The sequence below is a fragment of the Thermobia domestica genome, chromosome 14 (genome assembly GCF_964235325.1).
Source record: "Thermobia domestica chromosome 14, izTheDome1.hap1.1, whole genome shotgun sequence".
In the NCBI taxonomy this organism is placed as follows: domain Eukaryota; kingdom Metazoa; phylum Arthropoda; class Insecta; order Zygentoma; family Lepismatidae; genus Thermobia; species Thermobia domestica.
Genome location: NC_137467.1, coordinates 173,819,264 through 173,845,514, shown reverse-complemented (window position 1 = coordinate 173,845,514; position 26,251 = coordinate 173,819,264). Strand labels below are relative to the sequence as shown.

Here is a 26,251-nt window from a genome sequence, read left to right as displayed (position 1 = left end):
ACTAATTATACTATGGATTCGTATAGTAAAACTGCACGCGTAACTTAAGTAAATCACTTTTTTGTGTATTATTTTTTCTTCTTATTTTAATGGAAAAAGTGTAATAAATATTTAAAAAAATAAAAGATAAAATCTTTCTTTTGGCTGGGTTTGAATCCATGCCGAAAGCGACTGTGATTACTAACCTGTTGCGCTATTGTGCTGCCAAAATGTCTTGAGCCGTGGCAAAAATGCGAACTAAAGCTCACACCCTCATACACCCACGCGTTGAACCAATAAGGGTTCAGCTGTTGCTAAGCGAGAGAAAACGAGTGGAATTCCTTCAGCCGATAGCAGCGCTTGCAACGGAAGACTAGGGATCAAGTCAATGTGGCATATCTTTAGCATGCTCGACTACAAGAACAAACGGCAGCTAGGCTTTGATTTAAGCTATATGTTTGCTACGTGGCGAGAAACGGATAACTTCAACCAATCAGAACAGCGTATTTAGCTCATATGCCTAGGGTCGACCGTGATTAAAAATATGCTTGTCAATTTGTACAGTCAAAATCAGAATTTAATCAGTGATGCTAACTCAGCAAGGATCTTGAACCTAGATAATACTCTATCTAAAAAGTTTCCAAAATTCACTGAAAGATCTGACATTTTAAAATTGTATTTAGTCCTAAATCTTGTTTAAAAAGGTGATGAAAAGGTTTCCGGTGATCCCATACAAATTCCTTTAGGAGCTAATAATCTTTAGGTCTAGACTATGATAAATTTCAAATCTCCCACTTAGGACAAACATCTCAATCAATGTATAATTATAAAAACCTCAATGGACTCAAATTCTAATTATATCAAAAATTCAGTTTAAACAATTTAACTTTTTTTTGTTTTTTTCATTTTATGAATGCAAAATGGGATATTAACATATTATAGAATGTTCCATTAGCGTAGATCCTGCACGTGAGGGTGCACCAGGTAAATCAAAGTTCCCTTGGACTCCCCCAGCAGTGTTTCTTACAGACATGATTTTTGGGGGGCACTGCCCCAGAACTCTGAGAGTGCCCCCCGGAACTAGTGTTTCTGAAAGAAACATTGCTCCCCAGGGTCTGTATATATTTGCTCTTGGACAACAAAATGCACACGACCGTGACCGTGACTCCTTAAATACATGAATCGGCGCCACTGAATATGGTTTCCCCTCCCAACTTTCAAGCGGAATTTTCGAAATTACTGAGTCATGCATCAACTTACTTTTTAACCCTTTAGGGATCTTGTGTTTTTGGCCTATTTTTTAGACTTTCAGTCAAGCAGCTACTGCATCGTCTCTATTTATGCTAGGATCATGGTTCATACCTCATTCTCTTCAGAATGGAGCTGGCTTTCAAATGGTACCACTTGCATGCTCATACCATATACCAGAAGCGGGACAAAATTTCAAAGTGAAAATTTCGGAGGGAATTTTTTTTTCTCGAACTTTGGACCCCCCTGTGTGAACGTAGCCATCTAAAAAAAACTCTGAGAAATAGTACTTGGTATACTGAATGTGTGTGCCAAATTTCAAGTTTCTATCTTGAATACCAAGGACAAGAGAAATTTTATCAGGAATTCCCACCATGCCCCAAATTACCGTAAAACACCATGATCTCAGGTAAAAAATTTCCTGAGACATCCCTAATTAACCTACGGTCATGTTTCGCACATCATTCTCTTCAGAATAGAACTGCCTTTCAGGCGGTACCATTCACTTGTCTCCATCATGTATCTAAGGCGGGAAAATGAGGAAAACCGGGATTTTTGGGTAAAAATATCCCTTTTTTCAACTTTTTGACCCTCTGGATCCCCCCCCTGTTTTAACGCAGAAATCTGAAAAAATCTGGTAAATACTACTCGGTGGACTGCATGTTTGTGCAAAATTTCAATCTTCTATGTGCAAAAATAAGCCCGCCAAAAATACTTTACATAACCCCCCCCAAAAAAGTATTACACGAAAATATAAATTTTAGACTTATGACGTCATCACCTCCTATGTCTCGACGCAGGAAGGTGTGAAACCATACGTAATGTCTTCTTCAATGCCTCTGGACTTGAAAAACAAACAAACAAAAAAAAAAAAAAAAAAAAAAAAAAACCAAGGCGAAAAAGCTCAAATAGGAGAGTTATAACGCAATGTACCATGAAACACCCCGTATGGTACAAAAGTTACCATAAGATCCCCAAAGGGTTAATAAGGAGTTAATATACCAAGTAATCATTTCTCCAACTCTCTCCACACACACACACACACACACACACACACACATATATATATATATATATATATATATATATATATATATATATATATATATATATATATATATATATATATATATATATATATATATATATATATATATATATATATATATATATAGATAGATAGATAGATAGATATAGATATAGATATAGATATAGATATAGATATATAGGTCATTCAATCCAATTCAAGGTGGTACTAACCATGTTCTAAAATTTATTTCAAACGGTTAGATTTGTATAATGGACAAACATCTTAAAATATTATTTAAATTTCCCTCCTCTGTTCTTTTAGAATCGGAGTTCTCGCAAACGCCGCAACAAGTGTCCAATTATTTTTAAATAGGAGTTTATATCCCAAGTTAATATCTATCATGAAACTTTATATATGTTATTGGTGACACATTTTGAAGCCCGTTAGGAAATGCACTTTAAAAATTTTAAATAGTCTATTGTGCTTCCCCTACAATTCCCTAAACCCATTTCAAAGTAAGTGGTGTGGCAAGTTAATAGTCTGGATTTGCGTAAAAGGACAAACAAAAATATATATAATCGAAGATTCAGCTTTATATACAGAGTGTCCCAAGAGGAAGGGGCAATACTTCGGAAAGTGGTATTATGGGTGATTCTAAGCAAAAACGTTAATATGAATATGGGTCATAATCTCAACGGTTTGAGAACTGCAGGTTGTGGACCATCGTTGACTTTATATTTCATGTTACTCACCCTGTAGTTACTCTACAGAGGCAAGACATAGCGCGTTTGCAATGTGATTGAATGACCTTTCCGATGGCATGCAACATGTGACAGTGGTGTCTTTGGAAGTGAAATTTGGGAATCAGTGTTGCCATCCAATTCCCTTAAACAATCTTGAAATAGTTTTAACTTTCCTTAATTTTCCCTTAATAACTTCCCTTCCAAAGACACCACTGCCACATGTTGCATACTTTGGAAAGGTCAGTCAATTATCTTTAAAATCTGCTATGTCTCACATCTGTAGAATAATTACAAGATGAACAATGGCAACATAAAGTTAAACATAATTCACAACCTGTAGCTCTCAAGCAGTTGAGATTATGACTTATGTTAGTATGATTTTTTTTTTTTTTTTTTGCTTAGAATCACCCATACTACAATTTCTCAAACTATTGTCCCTTCCTGCTGGGACACCCTGTATAGGCTATAAAATAAGTCACAAATTACAATTAAACTTGTTATAAATTGTTGTATATTGGTCTTCTTTGAAGTGTATCAAACAATCGTCTCATCCCTGAGCCTGGATTTCTTCTGTTTAACTCAAATGCGGAAAATTCGAGAAAACGTTATTAGTGCTATCACTAATTCTAGCTGATGTTTGAGCCAGCTTAGATACAAGTTGCCGTTTAAAAATTTAATAATGCAAGAGTTTATTAATTTTGACATTCGGGGACCGAAGAAAATATTCCATTTCTACTGAAGTCGGAAGTACTAAAAATCAATTACCATTTTCGGTTTCAATAATAATTTAGACAATGTCACGCCATACAAACCGAACACCTTCACAGTATTGCTACAAGTTTAAAGGCGAGCTATCTAACTCACAAAGAAACTCACTAACTTTAAAAAGCTTACTCACACTAACTCTCCTCTTACCAAAATATTTAAGATAAGAGGAGCTGCTGAATAAAAGGACATAACCAGGAAACAAGAACAAAATTGAAGTGAATTGAATTGAAAATGCCTTTATTCATGAGGCGAGGTTTAGCCGTAAGACACCACCTAACCTAACAAAAGTACAATCAGAAATAATACACAAATGTTATATAGAATGGTACAGAAATGAATTAGGAATATGTAAAGAGATCTTACACATACATATATAAAGACAAAATAAGCACATAGCGTTTAGTTGTCTACAATATAGATACACAGAGAAAAATCCGTTCTCCGGACAGCGATATATTGTACAAATATACGGAATCCTCTTGCTTACTACAGAAATCAGTACGGAGCATACGTTATTCGTATGCTACATAGGCACTGCCCTTAGATATTACGTCATGCCATTGCAGGATGTCTGACATCTAACAGTTTTCCGTATATCACATACATATACTTGTGTTACCTTCGTCAGCTATATGTTATATACGTGCATTTGTATGTGAGATCCTGACCGCCTACATTGTTTCGTACCGAAAGTACGTATAGGTGGAACACTTATACAGAAAGTATTATAAAACATACGTTTTCAGCTATACGTCTGCTGTGCGTTAAGTTTAAAAACTACAGGAATTACGTATGTAACCTATCTTTTTAAGTACGACACCTACATTTTTTCCCTCAGTGTATATACATATATGAGATAAAACCAATATAAAGTAAGAATATAATAGTTGTTCAGACATAGTAATACTTGTTCTCTATACTACAATATGCATACAAAATTGGTTTACTTGCTGCAGTCAAGTGTTTTACCCAGGCATCTTAGGAGAGGAAAATTTCCCCCTCAAAGTTGCAGAATCTCCCCCAAATTTTTGAATATATATATATTTCTGGTTTGAAATTTAACGTGAAGTTTACGTTTTTACAATTTGCGAGTTTTCAGTCGATGTCCTTTGTCATACTCCGCAAAAAGTCACATTTTTTTCATGTAACCATTTTTATATTTCCCACTTTCCTTGTCATTTCGAGAAAACGCTTGCTAAAATTCCCTGCAAAATTCGCTTTTATCTAAGAAGACGGACACTAATTAATATGTATCAGCACAAAGTAACGACTGAAAAAAATCAGTGTGTTGATCGGGCTTTAATGTGGTGTATTGCTCTGAGTGTTATATTTCTTTATTATAGAATTATTAATCAACTAGAATGTTGATGATAATATGTAGTGTTTAAAGAGGTAAAAAAACAGAAAACCTTACACGTGGCTTTTGTCACTAGACAATGGTAGTGCTCTTTATAAGGATAGACCACTTCCAAGAGATTCTTATGGTATTTTCATAACGAAAGGTTTCACAAACTGGAATAAAAGTACGGGGGTAATAGTATACATGAGAACCCCCTGATCTGCGTTTCTTCTGTGTTCTATTACCACTTCTACATGAAATACCATAAATTTTCTACGTAGTGCAATAGTAAGAAGTATCCATGTGCACAAGACATGCGATATGCATTAGCCCCCCCCCCCCCTTCACACACACACATAGTCATAGATGAAGTACAAGGGCACTACGCATGCAGATATAAAGTACAGGTACGTTCTTTTTTATTTTCGTATCAGTCGATATGTAAATAAAAGTCGCTTTGTTACCCCCTTAGTAAGCTCGTACATACTCAATGAATAATCCCTAAAAGTATGAGCGTCCTGCTCCTTCGGGAACTGATGCAGCTTCATGTATACTATATCCAGTGGTAAAAATCCAAAAGATAATCAGCTTTTAAAACATGAACAAAGCGAATCTCATAGAAAAAGTATTGATAGCGAGACAAAAAGAATGAAGGAACAATGTACTTATGTATATTCAATGTTACACAATCTGAAAAAATAGAAAGAAGAAAATTTTCAGTAGCAACCTCTCGTTCGAAAGATATTATGAGTGATTCATCAACTTATTTGGAAGCATTTCATAGATATCACAAGAAAATGATGGAAGAAAGTCTATGAAGACTATGATAAGCTCCATTATGAAGTTTTGAGGCCATATATGATAGCATTGCTAGAAAACTTTGATAGAAGATTTGGGGATACCGTTCGTAAAATTTCTCTATCGTGCCAAGTATTAAATTGTGGTGACATTATGCCTATCGATAATGCAATACAAAACTCAAATCTTTGTGAAATTTATTTATTTTTAATTTTGAACAGTGCGTAATTAAATGTAAGTGTTTTCATTCAATTTTAAAGAAGTATGCAGAAGAAAATATGAAGTTGAGTGATATGTACACTTCAAGTGGATGATGTTGGGGACGGTTTTCCTTCACTACAACATCTACCTGCCATATTAAGTGTGTGTCTTATAGGTACACTCATGTCCAAAATGATTGTCGCATATCTATAACTGACTTCTTGTAAGAATATAATTTGATAATGATTTTCGCAGGGTACTTTTAATATTGATACTATGTGTATAATCGGGAAATGTATATTTGTGGTAAATTTCATAGGGAAAGAATTATAAACACGAAAATTAGAATGAGTAAAACAAAATGTTGCTAAACGGACAAGAAATTTTTATTTTCGTTTTATTGTTCTTATTTACTGCTCTTTTGACATGAAATTTTCCACATACATGTCTTTGCCGATTATACACATACTAACATTATAGGAAATGTCGGGCGAATTTGTTATCAAATTAAATTCCTACAACAACATATTTATAGACATGCGACATATTTCGGACATGAGCGTACCTGCAAAGTTAAAAGATCATTCTCAAATATGGCACGAATTTGTACTAAATTAAGATAACAACTTACACCACATCACTTAAGTTCACTTGTGTTAATCTTCATGGAAAGTTCTCGTGAATTGGAACTTTTCCATATAAGAAATACTATAAAAATGTGGTATAATGCATCCCCAAGAAGAATTGCACTGCCTTCTTTTAAAACATAAAATGTATAATATGTTGGTTTATTAGACATATCTTTAAATATTTAGTTCATGAAAAGGTAAGAACCTTCTAGATTAGTCTTAATATTTTAATAATTGAATAAATATGAATCTTTATCTGATCAAAATTTTATTAGTAATAATTCTTGTATATGGAGAAGCTTTATATTTCAATAGTTAAAAATTACTGTGTAGCAGTGAAGAACAAATATATAGTTCTCTGAAAGTATATGGGCGGTTTCTTTGTACACAGTATATAAACGTATGGGTTGCATAAGGTACATGGTTACTTTCCACATTTTTCATGGGCTTCCCCCCCCAGAACTTCAGATTACCCCCCAAAGCCGAGGAGACTGGATAAAACACTGCTGCAGTCCAAGGTGTAAGTACGCGACTTAAGTTTCTGTTGATATAAAAGATGATCCTTTACCCTACGTTTGAAGATCAAGAATACTTTGCACTCGGTTATATCGGGATGTAATGAATTCCAGGCTCTCACAGCTGAAATAGAGAAAGATTTCGCTGCTTTTGTTAGTATGTACCGCGGGATATCAAGTATATGTGAACGTTTCGTTTCGTATGGATGGATTTCATTTCGGAACGTCAGTTTACTTTTAAGATAAAGGGAGCCATTATTGTGGATGATCTTATGTATCTGGTACTACAGATGCAACATTGTTAGAATATTGTTTTGATTTAGTAAGGGCAGTATATGCTCACATTTTCGCGTGTTATAGATAAATCTCCTGCAGGCGTTTAACGCAGTTAGTTTTAATTTTAACATACAAATCATGGGAAGTTTTGTATTATAAAAGTTAGAAATAGCTAGCGGAGATACTTTCAAGTGTAAGCCACCCCCAGTCAGCTGTATTACCTTAACAAAAATAAAGAGAACAATTCTAAGAAGTGACACGTGTCTTTGACAACAGCCAGGGTCTTGGTATGTTTGTACTTCAGCAAACTGTCTGACAACAAATCTTCGTTTAAAACAGGAGTTACAGCGTATTCCAAGAATATGCCATGACGTCAACAATAAAATAAGTTGGACATACAAATACTCAAGCCTGTTGCCAATAGTTTGAGTCTTCCGTGCTGGATTCGTGCAGGTAAATGATACATTCGTATTCACATGAACGAAAGTTCATATTTTTATGTGTAATGATAATGTAACACTTTGCTATTACTGTAGACATTCCAAGTATTTGAACTTGTAGTAAAACTTAATAACCCAAAATTCAATAAAAACATCATGGCTAAACTCAACAGTTAGGACCAATCTGTATCAACTCATGTTCCTAATAGCATGCCAGACTTTGAATAGATTTACTCCTGCCTTCAATGTTAAGTCTGAGCAGTGTTCGAAGTGGGAAAAAAAGGAAGAAAAAACAAAGGCGGTATATTTTATTACAATTTTGATTCGACATACCGGCTACCTAATGTCGAGCTGTTTACATAATGACTGAAAACTATTGGAGAACATCTCTGTAGTAACGGGGGGGGGGGACATGGAGAGACTTTGATCCCCTCCAACTTTCTGATAAAAATATATCCTTATATTGTATTATAGAGAATATTCATGAAAATGCTCAAAAACCGAATGAGGATATTAATAATTTCCTGTGGGAAAACTCAGGGTCTCCCACTCGACTGTGGAGTATTCCAAACACCCGGAATGTCCGCTCCCACAGCAGATAACCCGTGAACCCGCCCATGCTCAAAATATGGCATTTATATGTATTAAGGCAAGAAGATACACACATACACAACGAAGAAACAATTCAATATGGCACATCAAAATATAAACTAGGTGAACTTCTTTGCGGACACCTCATTTTAAAGGGTAGGAAAAGGTAAGAAAAATGTCGGTTGTTGTCAACTTAGAAATTATTTCTACATAAAAAATAAAACCTTTTACGTGCAAAGCTATTCGTCAATTAGTGTGTATAAAAATGGATTTACCAAGGTATTTAGCATCTACTTTCCAGTGACGGTATGTGTTAATTATTTAAATACCAGAGACGGTATGCTTTCATCACTGAAAAACCAGAGGCGGTATGGCATACCACAACATACCGTCTGACTTCGATCACTGGTTGCAAGCTTACATTTACACGGTTGCAGATCTAACCAAGGATATACATTGTAGTAAACTTGCTAGTAAATAAATAAATAAATAAATAAATAGTTCTTCGATTGCAAGCTTGCTTCAGACTTGCTAAAATACGTAATATAAGGATACTCTTAAAATTCCTTTAAATTGACACATCTGTCAAGGATGACTTAAAATTCACTTGGTAAAGTCATACACAGGAATTATCTCTCAGGTTAAGTGTATCAGGAAAATTAAGGACACACTTAATCTTACCGTAGACGTGCTTTCTTACTGGGATAGGATATGACATATTCAATTTTCCTCTAGTAGCTTCACCTTTAAAATATATAAAAATACAGTATCACCAATTATTGAAGAAGTTCGGTTTTTTAACCACTGTTGGTCTGTCCGCCCGTCCGGAATACAAAAATCTTAAGAATTACTTGACAGAGCATCAATTTTGGTCAGAATGTTAAGGGTCAAAGTTAGAAATGGAGTTCATGTATAGACGTAATCCACTCACTGGAGCTGGTAGGAAGCAAGCATATCCAGCTATAGAGTACAAACTGTAATAACTAGCGAGTATTGCTTTCCTGCGCTCCATGGGACATTTAATCTCCATCCTTAATAATTCTGCAATAATTTAAACATTACAAGAATATATTCGATCTCCATTTGAATCTCTCTCTCTCTCTCTCTCTCTCTGTCTCTACTAAAACCGGAAATGGTAGTGCGAAGATGCTTTCAAAGAAAGCAGGCGCATCAACGACGGTGGGGGTACGTGTAAGCGAAAGTAGTGAAAACACCTTGTTTTTCGCAATGATACGGCTTCCAATAGCACTTGTAATGGTTTCACTTTAGTAACGTTACAATTGTAAACATAAAATACAACTTTTCTAGAGTGTACAGAAATATTCTACCTGTGGAAAATATTATTTAATACATTCATCTTTCATATACACTCACCAATTTTAAGCATCGTAAAGCGCTTGTAATTATTTTTCACTAGTAACGCTATACTTGTAAACCTAAAATAGAATAGAGCTTTGTTACTTAGTATTTAATTCTACCGCCTGTATTTTGAAAAATGTTGTGTGCCTACACTTGACCAGCACCAAATATGAATTGATGCAAGATATATATATCGTGCTATTTTCTGTAATTCTTGCAGCAGCATTTGTATTCATTCCATTCCAGCACCATCCATTCTTGTGTATGCGTTGCTTTCACGGCAGGTCATGGTTCTAGAAGCTTGTTTTTACCAGAGATAGGTTGTTAACTAATGTAATATGAATTAGTTCGAGTATGCTTTCGCTTTGGCTCTGTACATTAAATAGTACAGTAAATGAATAATGCGATCGAAATAAAAGCGGTAATACAGCAAGAATTGAAAATAAAGAAGAGTTCAAGGGAGTTTAGTACTTCTCAGCAATGAGGAATCAAAGCCACTTTAGATATTTTAAGTGTGATTAATAAGTGTTGATTTCAAGTTAACAGAAAGGACGAAGAGTATATTTAGAGTTTAGAAATCTTTTCCTTACTTCATTATTAAATTTTCAGAGCGATAAATTTATCTATATTTTTTAGTCAAGAGTAACCATTTTAGGTAGATTTTGTGCATCAAATAGCTACTTTTTGAAGGCACCTGTTGGCAACAGTGAACAAGACATCAGTGCAACCAAGGATGTTATAAAATAGAGGATCTGCCCATACGTATCTTCATCCTATGAACTCAATGAAGCAAAAAAAAAAAGCATCTCCTAAGCTGACGCGTCTGATTGGTTACTCTCGTTTCCGCCATGATTATTGGCTCGAAACATTGCGATCTTACTGGCGCGGAGCAGGCAGAGTGGGTGTGGCGAAACTGTGACGTATGGCTTCACGATTTTGTCCGCAAATACGCAGATCCTCTATTTTATAACATCCTTGAGTCAGGCACGTAGGCAAGGGGGGGTCCGGACCCCCTCCCCCTTTGAGACCAGAAATGAAAAAAATAATGAAGGATAAAACAAAATGAAATGACAAGAAGAAGGATCAGCGTTAAAAATTAAAAAGAAAACTATAGGAAGCTTTTGCTTACTCTTTCTTATGAGGAGATTTGTATTACTTGCAATAAGGTGACGAGGTAAACGAGGTATTCTGGAAGAGTCAGGGAATTTGAAATTTCAAGAAAAGTTATGGAATTCTCAGAATTCCTGCTACTAGTCAGGGAGATTTCAAGCTTTCGAAAGCATAAGTGCCGTTGTGTAACAGCGTGAACATTTTTATTAATAACTTTTCGTCATCGGATCCTTGCAGTATCAAACATGTTATTTCAAGGACAATTTTCTGTTGCTCCTCTAACCTGTCATTTGGAACCGACAGCAGTTGACGGAATAATAAAAAACAAAAAATTATGTTGAAATAAAGTTCTGTTAGCATTTGATTCAACAGAGAAAGGAACGCATACATTGTTAAACTAGTTGAATATACACATGCTTCACACAGGGTCTGTATTTCGAAGTCAACGACTGTGGGAGTATCACCATTGATCTCAGCGACCGCGAAAACTATGGATTTGACACTAATATCGGTCATTTTGGATTACTTCTTTGTATTTTGGTATCTCCCCAAGGTGACCCCCGGCCAGGAGCCGAATAGCGTGAATTTGGAAGTTAATGCGACTGGAGTTTCACCATTGATTTTAGCGACCGCGAAAATATGATTTCGACACTAATAGCTCAAGTGGTAGAGCGTTGGCTTCGCATTCGGGAGGTCGTGGCTTCGAATCCCGCTGCCTACCATCCTGACTGAGGTTTTCCAGGATTTCCCTCAGTCCTACCAGGCAAATGTCGGAATGGCATCTACTAAACAGGCCCTGGCCGATACCTTCCCAAATCCTTTCCATTGTTAATGTTGTTGGATATCGAATGTAAAATGGCCTCTGAGCTGTATCTGGTGATTGTTAAATAAATAAATAAATATCGGTCATTTTCTACTACTTTTACATGTCCCGGTAAACGCCCCCTGAGACCCCCCTGGTTCGAATTTCGACAAAAACGTCTAACTTTGGTCTGGAGCCTGGACCAAGGTATTCGTGACTAAAATTTGGTAACTCTCGGTCAATTTGTCTGGTTCCCAAGCCGGTTCCGGTAAACGCCCCCCTGAGACCGCACTGTTTCGAAATTTAAAAAAAACGCTTCATCTTGATCTGGGGCCTGGGCCAAGGTACCCCCGACCAAAATTTGGTAACTCTCGGTCCACACGTCTGGTCCCCAGGCCGCATAAAGACAGACAGACAGACAAACACAGAAAGAAGCTCTTTATTTTATTTATATTAGAAGATAGTTTACAAGACAGAATTCAGTATGTACTTTTTATAATAATTGAGGTCATAACGAAAGGAAAATTGTTGTATTTGAATAAACATGAGAAGGACATAAATATTGCAAAATCTTTTTCAATACTTTTTTTTATTATTATTTTGCTCGAAATTTCTTCATAGTTTGTTATTAACATACTTGCCAATATATCATTTTATTGTCCTAAGAAACCAATATATGTTGATAGTAAAGTAGTTTAGATTGATCGAGCCCCTGGGCCTTTAGAATTTCATGTCACTCCCCCCCCCCCCCCCCGTTACGAAATCCTGGCTAAACGAACCAATATATGTTCCAGTAAAATAGTTTAGAGTGATCGAGCCCCCTTCGTGATGACCACAGTATTTCATGACACGGACCCCCCCCCTTCACGAAATTCTGGCTACGTGCCTGCTTGAGTGCAGCTGATTCAACGTTTCGGAGCGGTCTGCATATTTGAGGATGTCAAACGTTTCACGTATCCTCTGATCTTATTGTCCGATACAGATAGGAGATCAAGAGTCATGATATATATATATATATATATATATATATATATATATATATATATATATATATATATATATATATATATATATATATATATATATATATATAGCATAAAGTTCACGACGGACGCAGTCTTCCCTCGTAGCCGAGCATGCGGCCCTCCCCGCTGGTCTAATGGCTAGCACGTGCGCCTTCGGTGTACGGGATCCCGGGTTCGATTCCCGGTGGGAGAGCCTTTGTGATTTTAACTGTCTTCGATGTTTCTGTGTTCGTGTCCCTGTCGTTCTAGGTGATTGGAAAAGCAAGTTAAACGAGTAAAGCAACTAAAATTAGTAATAAATAATTCAAGTAAGTTACTGAGACACGTTCAGTAGTCAGTTAACTTATTTTAAAAAGTGGCTAGCACTTGCGCCTTTGGTGTACGGGGTCCCGGGTTCGATTCCCTGTAGGACATCCTTTGGAATTTTAATTGTCCTGAATATGTATGTGTTTGTCTCCCTGTCGAATTTAGTATAGGTCAAGGAGGCCTTGTATACGAGGAAACTCGGTTGATCAGGAAACTGAGGTATGATCGGTTGATCTTTTTTTTTTTTTTAAAAAAAAACGTAGCCGAGCGTGCTAGTAAGCGGTCTTGTGAAGGAAGTTATTTTTGACGTGGGTTCAAACCCGGTTCAAGGATTTTTTATTTTTTTTAAATTTTCATTACAATATGATTGAAAATAATACTCAGAAAAGTGATTTACCGAGCGGGCTAATAATGAAAGTCGCTTTTGGCGTGGGTTCAAACTCGGCCCAAGGGGATTTTTTTAAAAATTTTCATAATACTTTTTCCATTAAAATAAGCGTGCAGTTTTACTATACGGATCCATAGTATAAGTAGTAGTAGTAGTAATAAAAGAAGTAGTAGTAGTAGTGAAAAATGAAATGTATGAGTTTTACGTCCCATGTTTATGCCGGTTAGGCTAAAGGAGACGGTGATGATGAAAAATGAATGAAATGGTGGAATGAAGAAAGTGGGAGGAAACGGGAGGACTCCGAGGAAACACGCACACGGTGTTTGTCTACCACAGAGTTCACTTAGCAGGGGCCGGGATCAAAGCCAGAACCCAAAGCATCAGAGGTGAACGCTCTACCACTGAGTCACCGCATAGTAGTAGTAGTAGTAGTAGTAGTAGTAGTAGTAGTAGGAACGAGTTAGAAGTCTCGGAGGGGTTGGTTCGGTTCTGTTTTCGACATCAAAAAGGCAAATTAAAGACTTACCCAAATTTTTCTGTACACTTTACATGACCACTTAAAACAGCTGGCAAGGGTAGCGCGCGAATACTGAAACGATTGCGATCGACAAAAAAAAAAAAAAAAAAATAATAATAATAATAATAATAATAATAATAAATAAAATAAAAATAAAAAAAATGCGAGTGGTCTGCACTGAATAACTTAACATGAGAAACCACACTAACGAACAATGAACATCTTTATTCACTTTCCTTTTTACTGATTAAATTTATAATAGACTTACCCGAACTCGTTTTCTTGGGTGATATTAATTAGTTAAAATTTGAAACAAGTGTTATTGACCGGTTTACTAGCCTTCTCGATAATCAAGGTGTTTAACATATATTAAGGATTAGTATGGCACATTTACACTATTAATAGTAAGGTTTATCATTGTGCTGGTTCAGATTCAGAGCGCATTGGAGTTTGTTAATTGGGTGGGAACAATTGAAGTGTCCTTTGACGTATTTCATTTTCAAATGAAAAAAAAAAAAAATAAAATACATGGTTAGTCAAAGTAATCTCCGGCAGCAGTTATACATGTTTTCGGTCACTTAGCCTATGATTGGGCTCTATGAGGGGAAAAAGTCTTGAGTCTATTCGCAGACTTGCATCACTTGATCATCAAGGTAGTTTTTTCCTGTCAAGAAAAGAATGAAATACCGCAAGAGCTAAAAAGAATATCAGGCAAGTGGAAAGTCCAGTGGGTGAGGAAGGATTTCGTACTGTAGTTCATACAATGTCTGTACATCCTTTGAGCTACACGTGGAAGACAATTATTGTGCAGAAATAACACATCATGTTCGTTGACCAGTGTTGGGATGCTTGCAAACAGGTTTGCGATGCATTTCACGGAGTTAATACTATAATGATCCACAGTAATGGTTTCGCCTCGATACTTTAAGGCCTGATGGATTAGCCCACCATAGACTACCATACCAGCAACAACTCGTCTTGTAGGTTTTGGAAATCATTTTGGACGATCCAACCACTGTCCTGGCATTTTTAGATTGTCATAAATGATTCATTTTTCGTCAAAACTGATAAGAAACGGATATGAATGTGTCATCCGGACATCTGAATCAAACCATGTCTATTCGATAAACATAACAAAGGTATGTTCACGCACAAAAAAATCAGTGTGTGGACAACGGAGTAAGTCTCTGGTTCCCATTGACCCTATTAGTATAAAGAAAATCGTAGACTCAAAGTGAAATAGCTATTGCATTAGCACAGTTGATTGAAAAGTTATGGTTTATAGTTGTTCATTCTATTCAGCATGAAACAAGCTTTCCAGAGGTTCTATGTATGGGACCTACAACGTACATGAACAGGGAAAATTAGGAGAATGTCTGGAAAATTCCGTCCCATTAACTTTGGACCCCTCTGGAGTGTCCCCGGATATTGTATGAGAATAGGTATAAGGGGAAAGCGTGTATCGGTATACAAGCTTTTCCCACATATCTGTTTCGTCTATCAATACAAAACTTGGTACACACATTTTTTTATCCCTAGTACTATTTTCCGAGATACATTTGGATTGTGTGCTTTTACCCGGGGCCACTCCAGAGGAGTCGAAAGTTGATGGGAGGGAATTTTCCCGACATTCTCTTAATTTTTCCTGTTACGGTACGTTATAGGTCCCAATACATAGCACCTCTGGAAAGCTTGTTTCATTTTGAGGAGAATGAATTATAAACCATGACTTTCCAATGAACAGTGTTGATGCAATAGCTATTTCACTGCGAGTCTACGATTTTCTTTATGCTAACAGTGTTAATGGGTCCCTGGGACTAACTCCGTTGTCCACAGGACCTAATATTTTGTGTATGAACATATCTATGTTACGTTTATCGAATGGAGTAGGTTTTATTTAGATCTCCGGATGACACATTCATGTCCGTTCCTTGTGAGAATCCCACCGGAAACCCTCCCTAATATTCCATACACATAGAAAATGTGCACCTCCACCCAGTGATTCTATTGACCGTATGTCGCACCCATAAATCCAGCCTTTTCTCCTTACTGATTGCACGGAGCTGGTGAACAACAGCGGTGTATGTATGTGTAACTTGTCTCTCCGAGGGCCCACTTTCCGTGATATTCGTGAGGAACTAATCAGAACTTATTGTTGGTCGTATGTCGTGGGCTCATTTTTCAGCGTTATGTCACAAAGATGAAATTTCACAAACGGAGTATTGTGCGTTCATTCATCTCACTCGGCCTGAATGAACTGTTGATAGTTTCAACGGCTAGGTGTGTATTTTCCTGTTTGAACTTGTATATTGTATATTCCCCATGATACACTTTCACATTATACTACCCTGACTGGGCATTCCAGCCTGGTTTTATTGAACATTTACGGAGTTTCTGATGTAGTACGAGTGGCTTCGGTACATCCATTGGTTGCATTAAAGAGGGTGGCTTTCCGTGAGACGTAAAATTCAACACTTCAATTGCATCAACCCAATATTTTTATTATAGGACACTAATCTTATGTGGTCGTAACTATAGTCGTAACTAAAGTAACTATAGTATATTAATATAACTTAATTTATTGAAAGCCCTGTTTACGCATTCGTATTTCTTTGTTGGTAGCTTTATGGTGGTGACGGATGGCCAAAGAGTTCCACATGGACGCGGTGTATCCCGAGCCGCTGTCCCGGCTTCATGCCCAGGTGTATCGCCGAGCGGTGAGAAAGAATATGCACAGAGGTGGTGCCGGACGATACAGGACACAACCTGTTACGTTCGCCGAAATCAAGGTGGGTATTAATAGTAGTACTTTGTTATTATTATTATTATTATTATTATTATTATTATTATTATTATTATTATTATTATTATTATTATTATTATTATTATTATTATTATTATTACAGTTCACGTGTCATTATAGACTTGTAAGAATTTACAAGGAGTTTTGGAAACGAAATGCCTTTAGATGAAAGATGCAAGGGGTAAAAAAAAAGAAAAATTATTCTTTTAAAACGATTTTCCACGGGTTTTTGCCTATGATTTTTTTTAAATATTTAAACTTTATTGAAGAAATAACAGTATGCTTCATACTTCTTTTCCTATTAAAAACGAAAAAGCAATTAAAAATCTCAATCTGAAGAAAAAAATGTTAGAAGTTTAATAATTATCAGAGATAATCGATCACTTGATAAGAAAGAAAATGGGCAAATCGTTGGACGCAACAGATTTTCTAGTTAGAACGAATTGTTTGTATAGTTATTAAAGTAATGTTCCAAGATAGACATTTTTGTAATGAAAATTTAATAACCACAACCAGGATGCCAACTAGGACTATGACGGCATCGTGACATCCTGGCAGGGTCGCCATTTTCTATACACTATCGCCGCCCTTTCTCTGCATTTAAACCTCAACAACAACATAGGGTACAGCCCGATAAGAACAAGACGGTTTCGTTATTTAAAATTTAAAATAAAGTCCAGGATGCTTCTGGAAACGCAATCAGTTCCCCTTGTCAGTTGGCTCCCAAGTAACGAACAGTACCCGCAGAATGATACGATGAAGCTACGATTCTGATCTATTTCCTTCACAGACTTTAGGTTGATATTGCTAGAATTTAACAGTACGGCTATAACAAAATCACTTCCGGCGTTGACATTAATCGCCGTAGGGTAAAAATAGTAATAGAACGCAAGAAGCTTTTTTCTGCAATCAATGAAGTATTTCAAGAATATATTCCTCCATCTCTCTAATCTCTATTAAAACCAGAAGTGGTAGAAATCAATCACTTCCGGTTTCAATATTAATTGAGAAAGCATCATCATGTCATGCAAAACAAACTCCTTCACACGGTGTACACGTGACACCGGTAGTTGTTTTCATGTTAATTTCTCAGATGGTCTTGAGCTGCTGTAGCGTAGTCAGTAAGATTTCTGTCTACCAACCTGTGGCGCAGGTTTGATCCCAATGTTTGTGGGACTTTTTTTTCGTCCTAATTGCACGGCTCTGAAAATCATCCAGTCTCCTGGAAGTAGATACCAAACATTCTCTCACAACATATCATATTTGGATATCAAGTATATATCTGGAGAATTATTCGCCATTAAAGTTCGTTGAGTTGAAAAAAAATGAAATTAAATCTTTAAGTTTTACGCCCTACGGTCATGCCGGCTAGGATAAAAGAGACGGTGATGAAATATTAATGAAATGGTGGAATGAAGAAAGTGGGAGGAAACGGAAGAACCCCGAGAAAACCCACGCACGTGGTGTTTGTCCACCGCAAAGCTCACTTGACGCGAGCTGAGATCGAACCAAGGACAATAGGTGAACGCTCTACTGCTGAGCCCCTCGTTGAGTTGAGTTTAATTTTTAACGTCCCTTTCAGCAGCGAAGCTATATGAGACGTGGACCTACTGATTAACGTGGAATCGCATCCACATAAGCTCTCACCGGGATTTGAACCCGAGTCTCCCATGCCAAGAGCATGTACGCTAACTGCTTAGACCCGAAGGACCTCTGTTAGAGTTAGTTGTCCTGATAAAAACTACTAGCACTGCCACATTGCAGCTATTATTCATAAAAAAGTATGCTCTATTTTTGGTAAACAACATCTCTTAACAAGTTTAATTTTACCGAATCTAGATTTAAATATAAAATTTTATATTATATTATTATAAATAAATTAATATTATAAATAGTAATTATTATTATAAATAAAATACGCTTTAAGACAAACAAATATTTTTAAATAGAAAAAAAATAGACCTTAGACTTGTCGATTAGAAAATCATTGTTTTACTTTATCGTTGTATTTCACAGACTAGTAGTTTGCACCCTGAACACTATACTAACCCGCTAGTTTAAACAGCGCTGCGGGTAGTCTATCAACTAAGGATGATACACATAATTACTCCAATAGAAACATGAGGAACTGATTTCTCATTGTCTATATTTTGGTCCTCTTTCCCTCTTTATATAAACCTTTCACTACTCATTCATTCTGCTGTCAGCAAACTAGGGAAAAACAGAGAGATGGCTTGCCATTGCCTTCCACGCCTGGGACTAGTATCCAAGTTGCCGTACCAATCACCATGATTTCCGCCAGCTTTGGTACTTGAGAACTGCTGCCTTCTCCCACCATATTCTTCGTCTGTTTACTCCATTTAGACCAATTCGGTAGGAGTGTCCCTTGTGGTAGATAACTGCCACCGACATAGCTCTAAATTTCACTGTAGCACGCAATCCTGCCCAACCGACACGTAAATGTCCTCGTAAAGGTGGTATTTGTCGGGGTGACCTACTGAAAAAGGGAAATAGATATATGTGGTATTTATTGGTCTAAAAAAGGCTTTTGACCGCGTGAATTGGGAATTGCTGTTGGAAGATCTCAAGTGGGTTTGAATGGAAAGATCGAAGATTCATAAGGAACTTACATATGAACCAACAAGTAAGTGTTAGAATAGAAAAGGAAATGACAGAGGAAAGTGTAATTATAAGGGGAGTTCGAGAGGGCTGCTGTCTCTCGTCAACATTTTTTAATATCTATCTAGAAGATAAGGGGAAAAGGCGTCTACAAAATGAAGACGACATTTCAGTAAGAGGTAGAAAGATTGTATATGTTTTGCAGATGATGCAGAATTTCAAGGGAACATCAATGAAATGTTAAGAAACTTGAGGAAGGGCTGTGAAGAATATGGGATGAAATAAATGTTAGAAAGACAAAAGTCATGGTAATGGGAACGAAGCGGTCAGTGTCATTTACAGAAATAGGTGGGGAGAAAATAGGTTGCTCGTTTCCGATACCTGAATAATATTATCAGTAATAATAATATGAAGTGTGAACGTGAAATAAGAGCAAGGATAGGACAGGCGAAAGAAGGCTTTACGAGGAAGAAAAGTCTATTTTAGCGAACATTGGAAAAGGAATTGAGGAAATAAACTTATAAAATGCTTCGTGTGGAGAATGGTACTGTAGAGGCAGAAACGTAAATGTTACGCAAAAATGATGAATAACAACTGGAAGCTTTTGAAATGTGGGGGGAAGGAAAATGGAGAGAATTAGCAAGGTCCAGCGAAAAACGAATGGAGAGGGTGTTAGAAATGGACGGAGAGGAAGGAACAATTTTAAATATTATTAAGAAGAGGAAGAGAAAGTGGTTGGGACATTGACTAAGAAGGAACTGTATCATGAGGGACGTGCTACAAGGTATGATGGCAGAAAAGAGGGAGAGGGCGAAGAAGACTACAATTAATGTACGATATCAAAACAGAAAAATCGTACGTGAAGACGAGGAGGTTATCGGAAGACCGTGGAGCATGGAAACTTCGCAGTTGGGCAAGTGACCTGCCAATAATGATGAAATACCTATGATGATGATGCACTATACTAGTACGCTAATCTACACAGTACTGCGGGAAGTCTATCAAGCAAGGATAAAATCCAGAATTACTCCCATAGGGGAAGATATTGGAATGGGGGACATGTTTTTTGATTGACCATATCTTTGTATCAACTTGATGGATCACTTCCATCAACAACATCGTTTTGTAACTTTCCTCTTCACCAGTATTAATGGTGGTCTAGTAAGTATTGTTTTAAAAGATTTTTCTGGGTCCCAGACGAACATACGGACAGATAGAGTAAATATACAGGGCCGGCTCTACCTTATGTGCAACACGTGCATTTGGACGGTACGGCAAGTCTCGAATGACGGGAAATTATATTACAACTATGTTGTTTAAAATGAATGTCCTGTTGGAAACATACTTCATGATGATAGTAGTTAAATTTACCATGCTGGCCTTCTATTTAAATACTACATTCATAAATAATGTTTACGTCGCATTAGTTTAAGGTCACATGGATGGTGCTAAAGCAAATGGTCAAACAAATCCCAGTGTGAATTGTTTGATTGTTATAAATTCTTGAACAGTAGCGAACACCTGTTCCATTTAGTTAGTTATCACTATTTTGATATGAAAACTAATCTTGTCTTCGTCACAAACAAGTTCCTTAACATTGAAGGTGGAAATAAGTTCTTTTTAAAAAAAAAAAAATTAACAGATGTAGAAGGAAAATCAAGAAATAAAGTTAAAAGAGATAGTTGCACTGGAAATGCAAACTGATATATTGAGATTGAAGCTCGATATTGAGTAAAAATGATTACCTTAAATTGGGTATACTTTGGCCCTTTAAAGGCTACTTTGGCCCAAATGAAAAGAAAGATTTGATTTTTTCCTACATGGTTATAATTTTTTCTACCAGTAAGAAAAGTTGTGGATTGAAGTATTACAACTTTGAGAATACATGAATATTGGCGCTAGTGATTTGTTTCCAGAACGTGGGAAGCCAACTGCTAGCAATTGTTGGCAGGTAAACATTTATTATATTTCAAGTTCCATAACTTTTGTTCATTGCATGAAAATGACGTATCCTGAATCCACAAGTAAGTAGAATATAAAAAAACATGTTCATTATCGAATATTAATAAGATAACGCCTTAAATGTTTGTTCAATTACGCACAAATTATTAAGCGTTTAATTGCGTGGGGTAACATTCGTCCATATTCTTTAAGTGTTGCAAATGGCCCAATGTTAAACATGAAATGGTGTACAAATGGTGAGATGTAATAAAGAAGATTAACCCCCACTAGCTTCTAAAAGAAGACATTATACAGCGCCTGAATTGCAAGAATTTTCTTCCTAAAACTGAGCAGTATGGTACCGGTAAAGTACTCTACCGCAATGAAGGATATGATGCTCTTATTTTTGGATGTTAAATATTCATCCACTTAGAGAGATTTTCATTGAACGATATCTTTGTTTACCTCTAAATTGAGTAAAGTGATTTCACACCTATGTTTGTAATACATGCATATTAAGTTACGTATTCACAAATTTCTTGCTTCTTTTATAGATGTTTCGTATTCACCCAAGTACAATACAAATATAGAATACAAATATCTTCATTGAACGATATTTCTCGTTCGATTGAAATTGAGTAAAAACATTGATAATTTCACCAGTGTGTTTATAATACCATGTTCTTCTCTTCTGCTTCTTAAATACAGTACTACAGTAATACTTTCGTGTATTAATTAGTCATTTTGACAAATGGGCTAAAGTTACCCCAATCATGAAAAATCTTGGGCCTCGGTGGCTCAGTGGTAGAGCGTTCACCTCTGGTGTTTGGGGTCCTGGGTTCAAACCCTGCTCCCGCCAAGTGAACTTTGTGGTGGACAAACACCGTGTGCGTGGGTTTTCTCGGAGTTCTACCGTTTCCTCCCACTTTCTTCATTCCACCATTTTATTCATCTCTCATCATCACCGTCTCCTTCAGCCTAACCGGCATAACCGTGGGACGTAAAACTCAAAAATTTCATTTCATTTCATTTTCATGAAAAATCTTGCGTGGCATCAAAAAATTGGAACTATAATCATCACTCTTGGTAACACTGATTATTTACTGCTTTCAAAAGAAAGCCAAAGAATTGTATTTTAACAAGGAGAAATGTCATTAAATTTACCCTCTAATCTTAGGAAATATTAGAATGGGAATTTGGAAAACTTTAAAAAAATGGGCTAAAGTGTACCCAGTTTACGGTACCACATTTCTTCTACAGGTGTGTTTGCTTTATCTTTCAGCAACATAAAAGATTATTATTATTTAAAGGAAAAAAGACACACACAAAGAGATTATAGTTGTAGTGTTTAGGCATTTCTGAGTGCGAGTGCACTTTCTCTCCCTTTCGTTGTTCATGATGGTGTAGCATAGTTAATATCATGGATTTTAAGATTTGTTCTTTCTGGAGAAATGGGGGAATCAAATGACGCTATTGCACGCAATGGCAACTAGCTTAAGATCGGCCCTGAAATGTATAGAGGAGCTTTTAGCAAACTGGATATCTTAATTTGCTGCCTTAGCCATTCTTTTTTTTTCCACTGATCAAAAGAACTTGAACCGTGTTTTTATTTCGTGTCTACCTGGTCAAACCGTGAGATCAACTAAAGGGTTGTAGATGTTGACAAAAAAAAAAAAAAAAAAAAAAAAAAAAAAATTCCGCTTGGCTTTAAATAAGATGTTAGGTTTTCTCATAATCGTGTTTCCCCGAAACGAAGTTTTTAAAACACCTGAGCACTCGTCCAGACACAAACCTTCCCAAGTTGAAACGGTTCCAGAACAGAAAGAGAAGGGAAAAACCAAAAGAACTTATTTTCCTAGCACCGAGGACTCAACTCAACATCTTTCAACATGTTGCAGCTTGCAATTGGATTGGCTAAGCCTCTTGCACTATAAATTATCATTATTTTTCACTTGTCAACTGTTTGATCATACAAACACTGTTCATACTTTACTTTTTCTCTCGTATTTTTACTTAGATTTTTTAACAAAATGATTTTCTTTATACAGCTTTGAACTAGATTACAAATACGAGGGTAGATCAAAACTTTTTAATCATTGTCACTCAAATCATTTAACATCCGGTCCTATGATTAGTATAATAAATTGACATAAGTATTAATCTTCGTCATTGTCTTTTCCCATTCTTATGTGGGGCAGACGTTCGCGTCCTTAAAATTTTAGCCCATTTTCTCCTATCTTTGTAGTTCTATATTTGCCATCCCATCTCCCTCAAATCATCTTATATCTTGTTCTTCCGCCGCCCATTTCCCCAGAAAGAACAAATCTTAAAAGCCACGATTTTAATTATACTACCCTATGATGAACAACGAAGGGAAGGACAGAGCACTCACACTCAGAAAGGCCTAAACCCTACAAATACAATCTCTTTGTGTTTCTTTTTTTTCTTTCTTTAAATAATAATCTATTACGTTAGTGAAAGATAAAGCAAAGACATCTGCAGAGGAAAGATGATAATCCTTTTTATAGAATTCTATGTCGAGCTTCAATCTCAATGTATCAGTTTGCAATTCCAGTGCAACTAGCTCTTTCATCTTTATTTCTTGATTATTCTTCTACATCTGTTAACATTTTATTAAAAACTTGTTTCTATCTTCAATGATAAGGAACTTGTTTCTGACAAAAAAAAAAAAAAAAAAAAAAAGACTAGTTGTCAAATCAAAACTGTGATAACTTACTAAATGGAACAGATATTCACTACTATTCGCGAATTGAGTTCTTGTATTTGACGACAATCGAGTAATTCATGTTGGGGTTTGTTTGGCCATTTGCTTTATCACTGTCCATGTGACTTTAAACTAATGCGACCTAAATATGATTTATGAATGTAGTATTCAAATAGATCAGCTTAGTAAATTTAACTACCGTCATCCTGAAGTCTGTTTTCAAAAAAAAAAAAAAAAAAAAAAAAAAAATTAAATAATCTAGTTATGACATATTTTGCCGGCCTTCCACACCTGCCGCCCCATCCAAATGCACGTGTTGCACATATGGTAGAGCCGGCCCTGCCTCGTAATTCCAGCCTTTCAATTCTCTTTTGTAAATCTCGTTTCTTTGATCTATGTGTCCCAATCACCCCGCATCTGTTCTTGAAACTTTTTATTCAAGGGTCCCACTTTGACAGTGCCTCTTACATAATCATCCCTTATCCTGTTCTTTCTCGGCCACACCACAAATCCATCTTAACAATCTCATATGCGTCACTTCCATCTTCTCTTCCTCTGCCTCGTGGTTTTCCACTTTTCACTACTGTACATCACTGCCGGTCTTACATATACGGTCTTTTAACCAGCAACTTAGTTTGTTTTATTTATCACACTACCCATCCTTTACCGGTTTATCCAGCCAGATTTGTATTCTGTGTGTAATCCTTCAACCCAGTCGAGATACGATCCAAGATACTTAAATTTCGAAGTAGGTAGTAACCTCTGTCTTTGTAGCGTTAAAAAAGTTTCCGCCTTCTTTCTTGAGTATCATATACTCTGTCTTCGTTCTATTTATTCTGACGCTCCTATCTTCCACCATCCTTCTCCATTCCTCCAGTTTCTACGTGGGTCAGTCAGAAAGTTAATTGAACTCTATAAATATTTTCGGTCAAAGGCTATTTTGATGGAACTGTTTGGCAATACTGCAGACATGTAGATATATCATGTAACGTGGCGGCTTTCACGAAGCAAGTGAAGGTGTTCTGATGTCTCGACACCTGTAAGTGGCGTCCAAATTGGAAATGCGCGCAGTAATTCGTTTTTTGTGGACGAAAAGATGTAATTGCACTGAAATTTATCGACAGTTCCATGAAGTGTATGGCGAAAGTGCAATGTCACATCGCGAAGTGGAGCAACATGTTTGAGAACGGACCTACAGACATTGATGATGCTGAGCGCGAGGGAAGACTATCATCTTCCTTATATAGCCCAGACCTTTACCGTGTGACTTTCATGTATATGAATGAAACTTTACGATACAAATAAAGTTCTTGTAAAATTTCTAACCTGTTTTATTTTCTTAAGCAGTGCAACTAACATTTTGACTGATCCTCGTACTATCGTATATCTTCGGAAATTTCACATACATCATCATTCACGACTAGCACACTCCATGGTGCACTCCTTATTTCTGTCGCCAACATATTCATTACCAAATTGAACAAATATGAGCTGAGAGATGATCTCTGATGTAGACCAACTTTCATAGCAAGACTTTTGTCATACCCACATTACTATTCACTTCGATCTCTTTAATATTATTACTATATGTTTTATTATTATTATGTATTTGCATATTGCTATTATTATTATTATTATTATTATTATTATTATTATTATTATTATTTCGAAGACGCTAGGATAATCTTGATATTATTTTTTGTATATTGACTCTCAAAAATGGTATTATACTATACAATATATATTTCCATCAATACTGGATCAAGAAGTGAAGAGACACTTGTAGGAACCGTTTCCGGCGGCGAACTATCTGAATGACAGCACTGATTATATCTTCTCTTTCTGGTATAATGAGAAGAAAACTAGTTATTTTCAGGTATTATCTACTTTTGTGGTATAATGAGAAGACAACTAGTTATTTTCAAGTGTTATCTACTTTTTGTGGTATAACGAGAAGACAACTAGTTATATTCAAATGTTATCTACTTTTTGTGGTATAATGGGGGGAAGAAAACTAGTTATTTTCAAGTGTTATCTACTTTTGTGGTATAATGTGTGGTATTTATTATATGAATTATCTATATTATGTACCTTCTGTA

General features: G+C 36.2%; 1 protein-coding gene across 2 annotated transcripts in view; it reads left to right on the top strand.

Annotated features, from left to right (window-relative positions):
- LOC145670483 (uncharacterized) overlaps window positions 1–26,251 on the top strand; it is a 99,328-nt gene that overhangs the window by 53,616 nt on the left and 19,461 nt on the right. For both annotated transcript variants that reach the window (XM_081739202.1, XM_081739200.1), the window contains exon 2: window positions 16,687–16,853. In XM_081739202.1, the coding sequence (XP_081595328.1) occupies window positions 16,704–16,853 (150 nt within the window). In that variant the 5' untranslated portion in view covers window positions 16,687–16,703. The remainder of the gene's footprint in view (window positions 1–16,686; window positions 16,854–26,251) is intronic.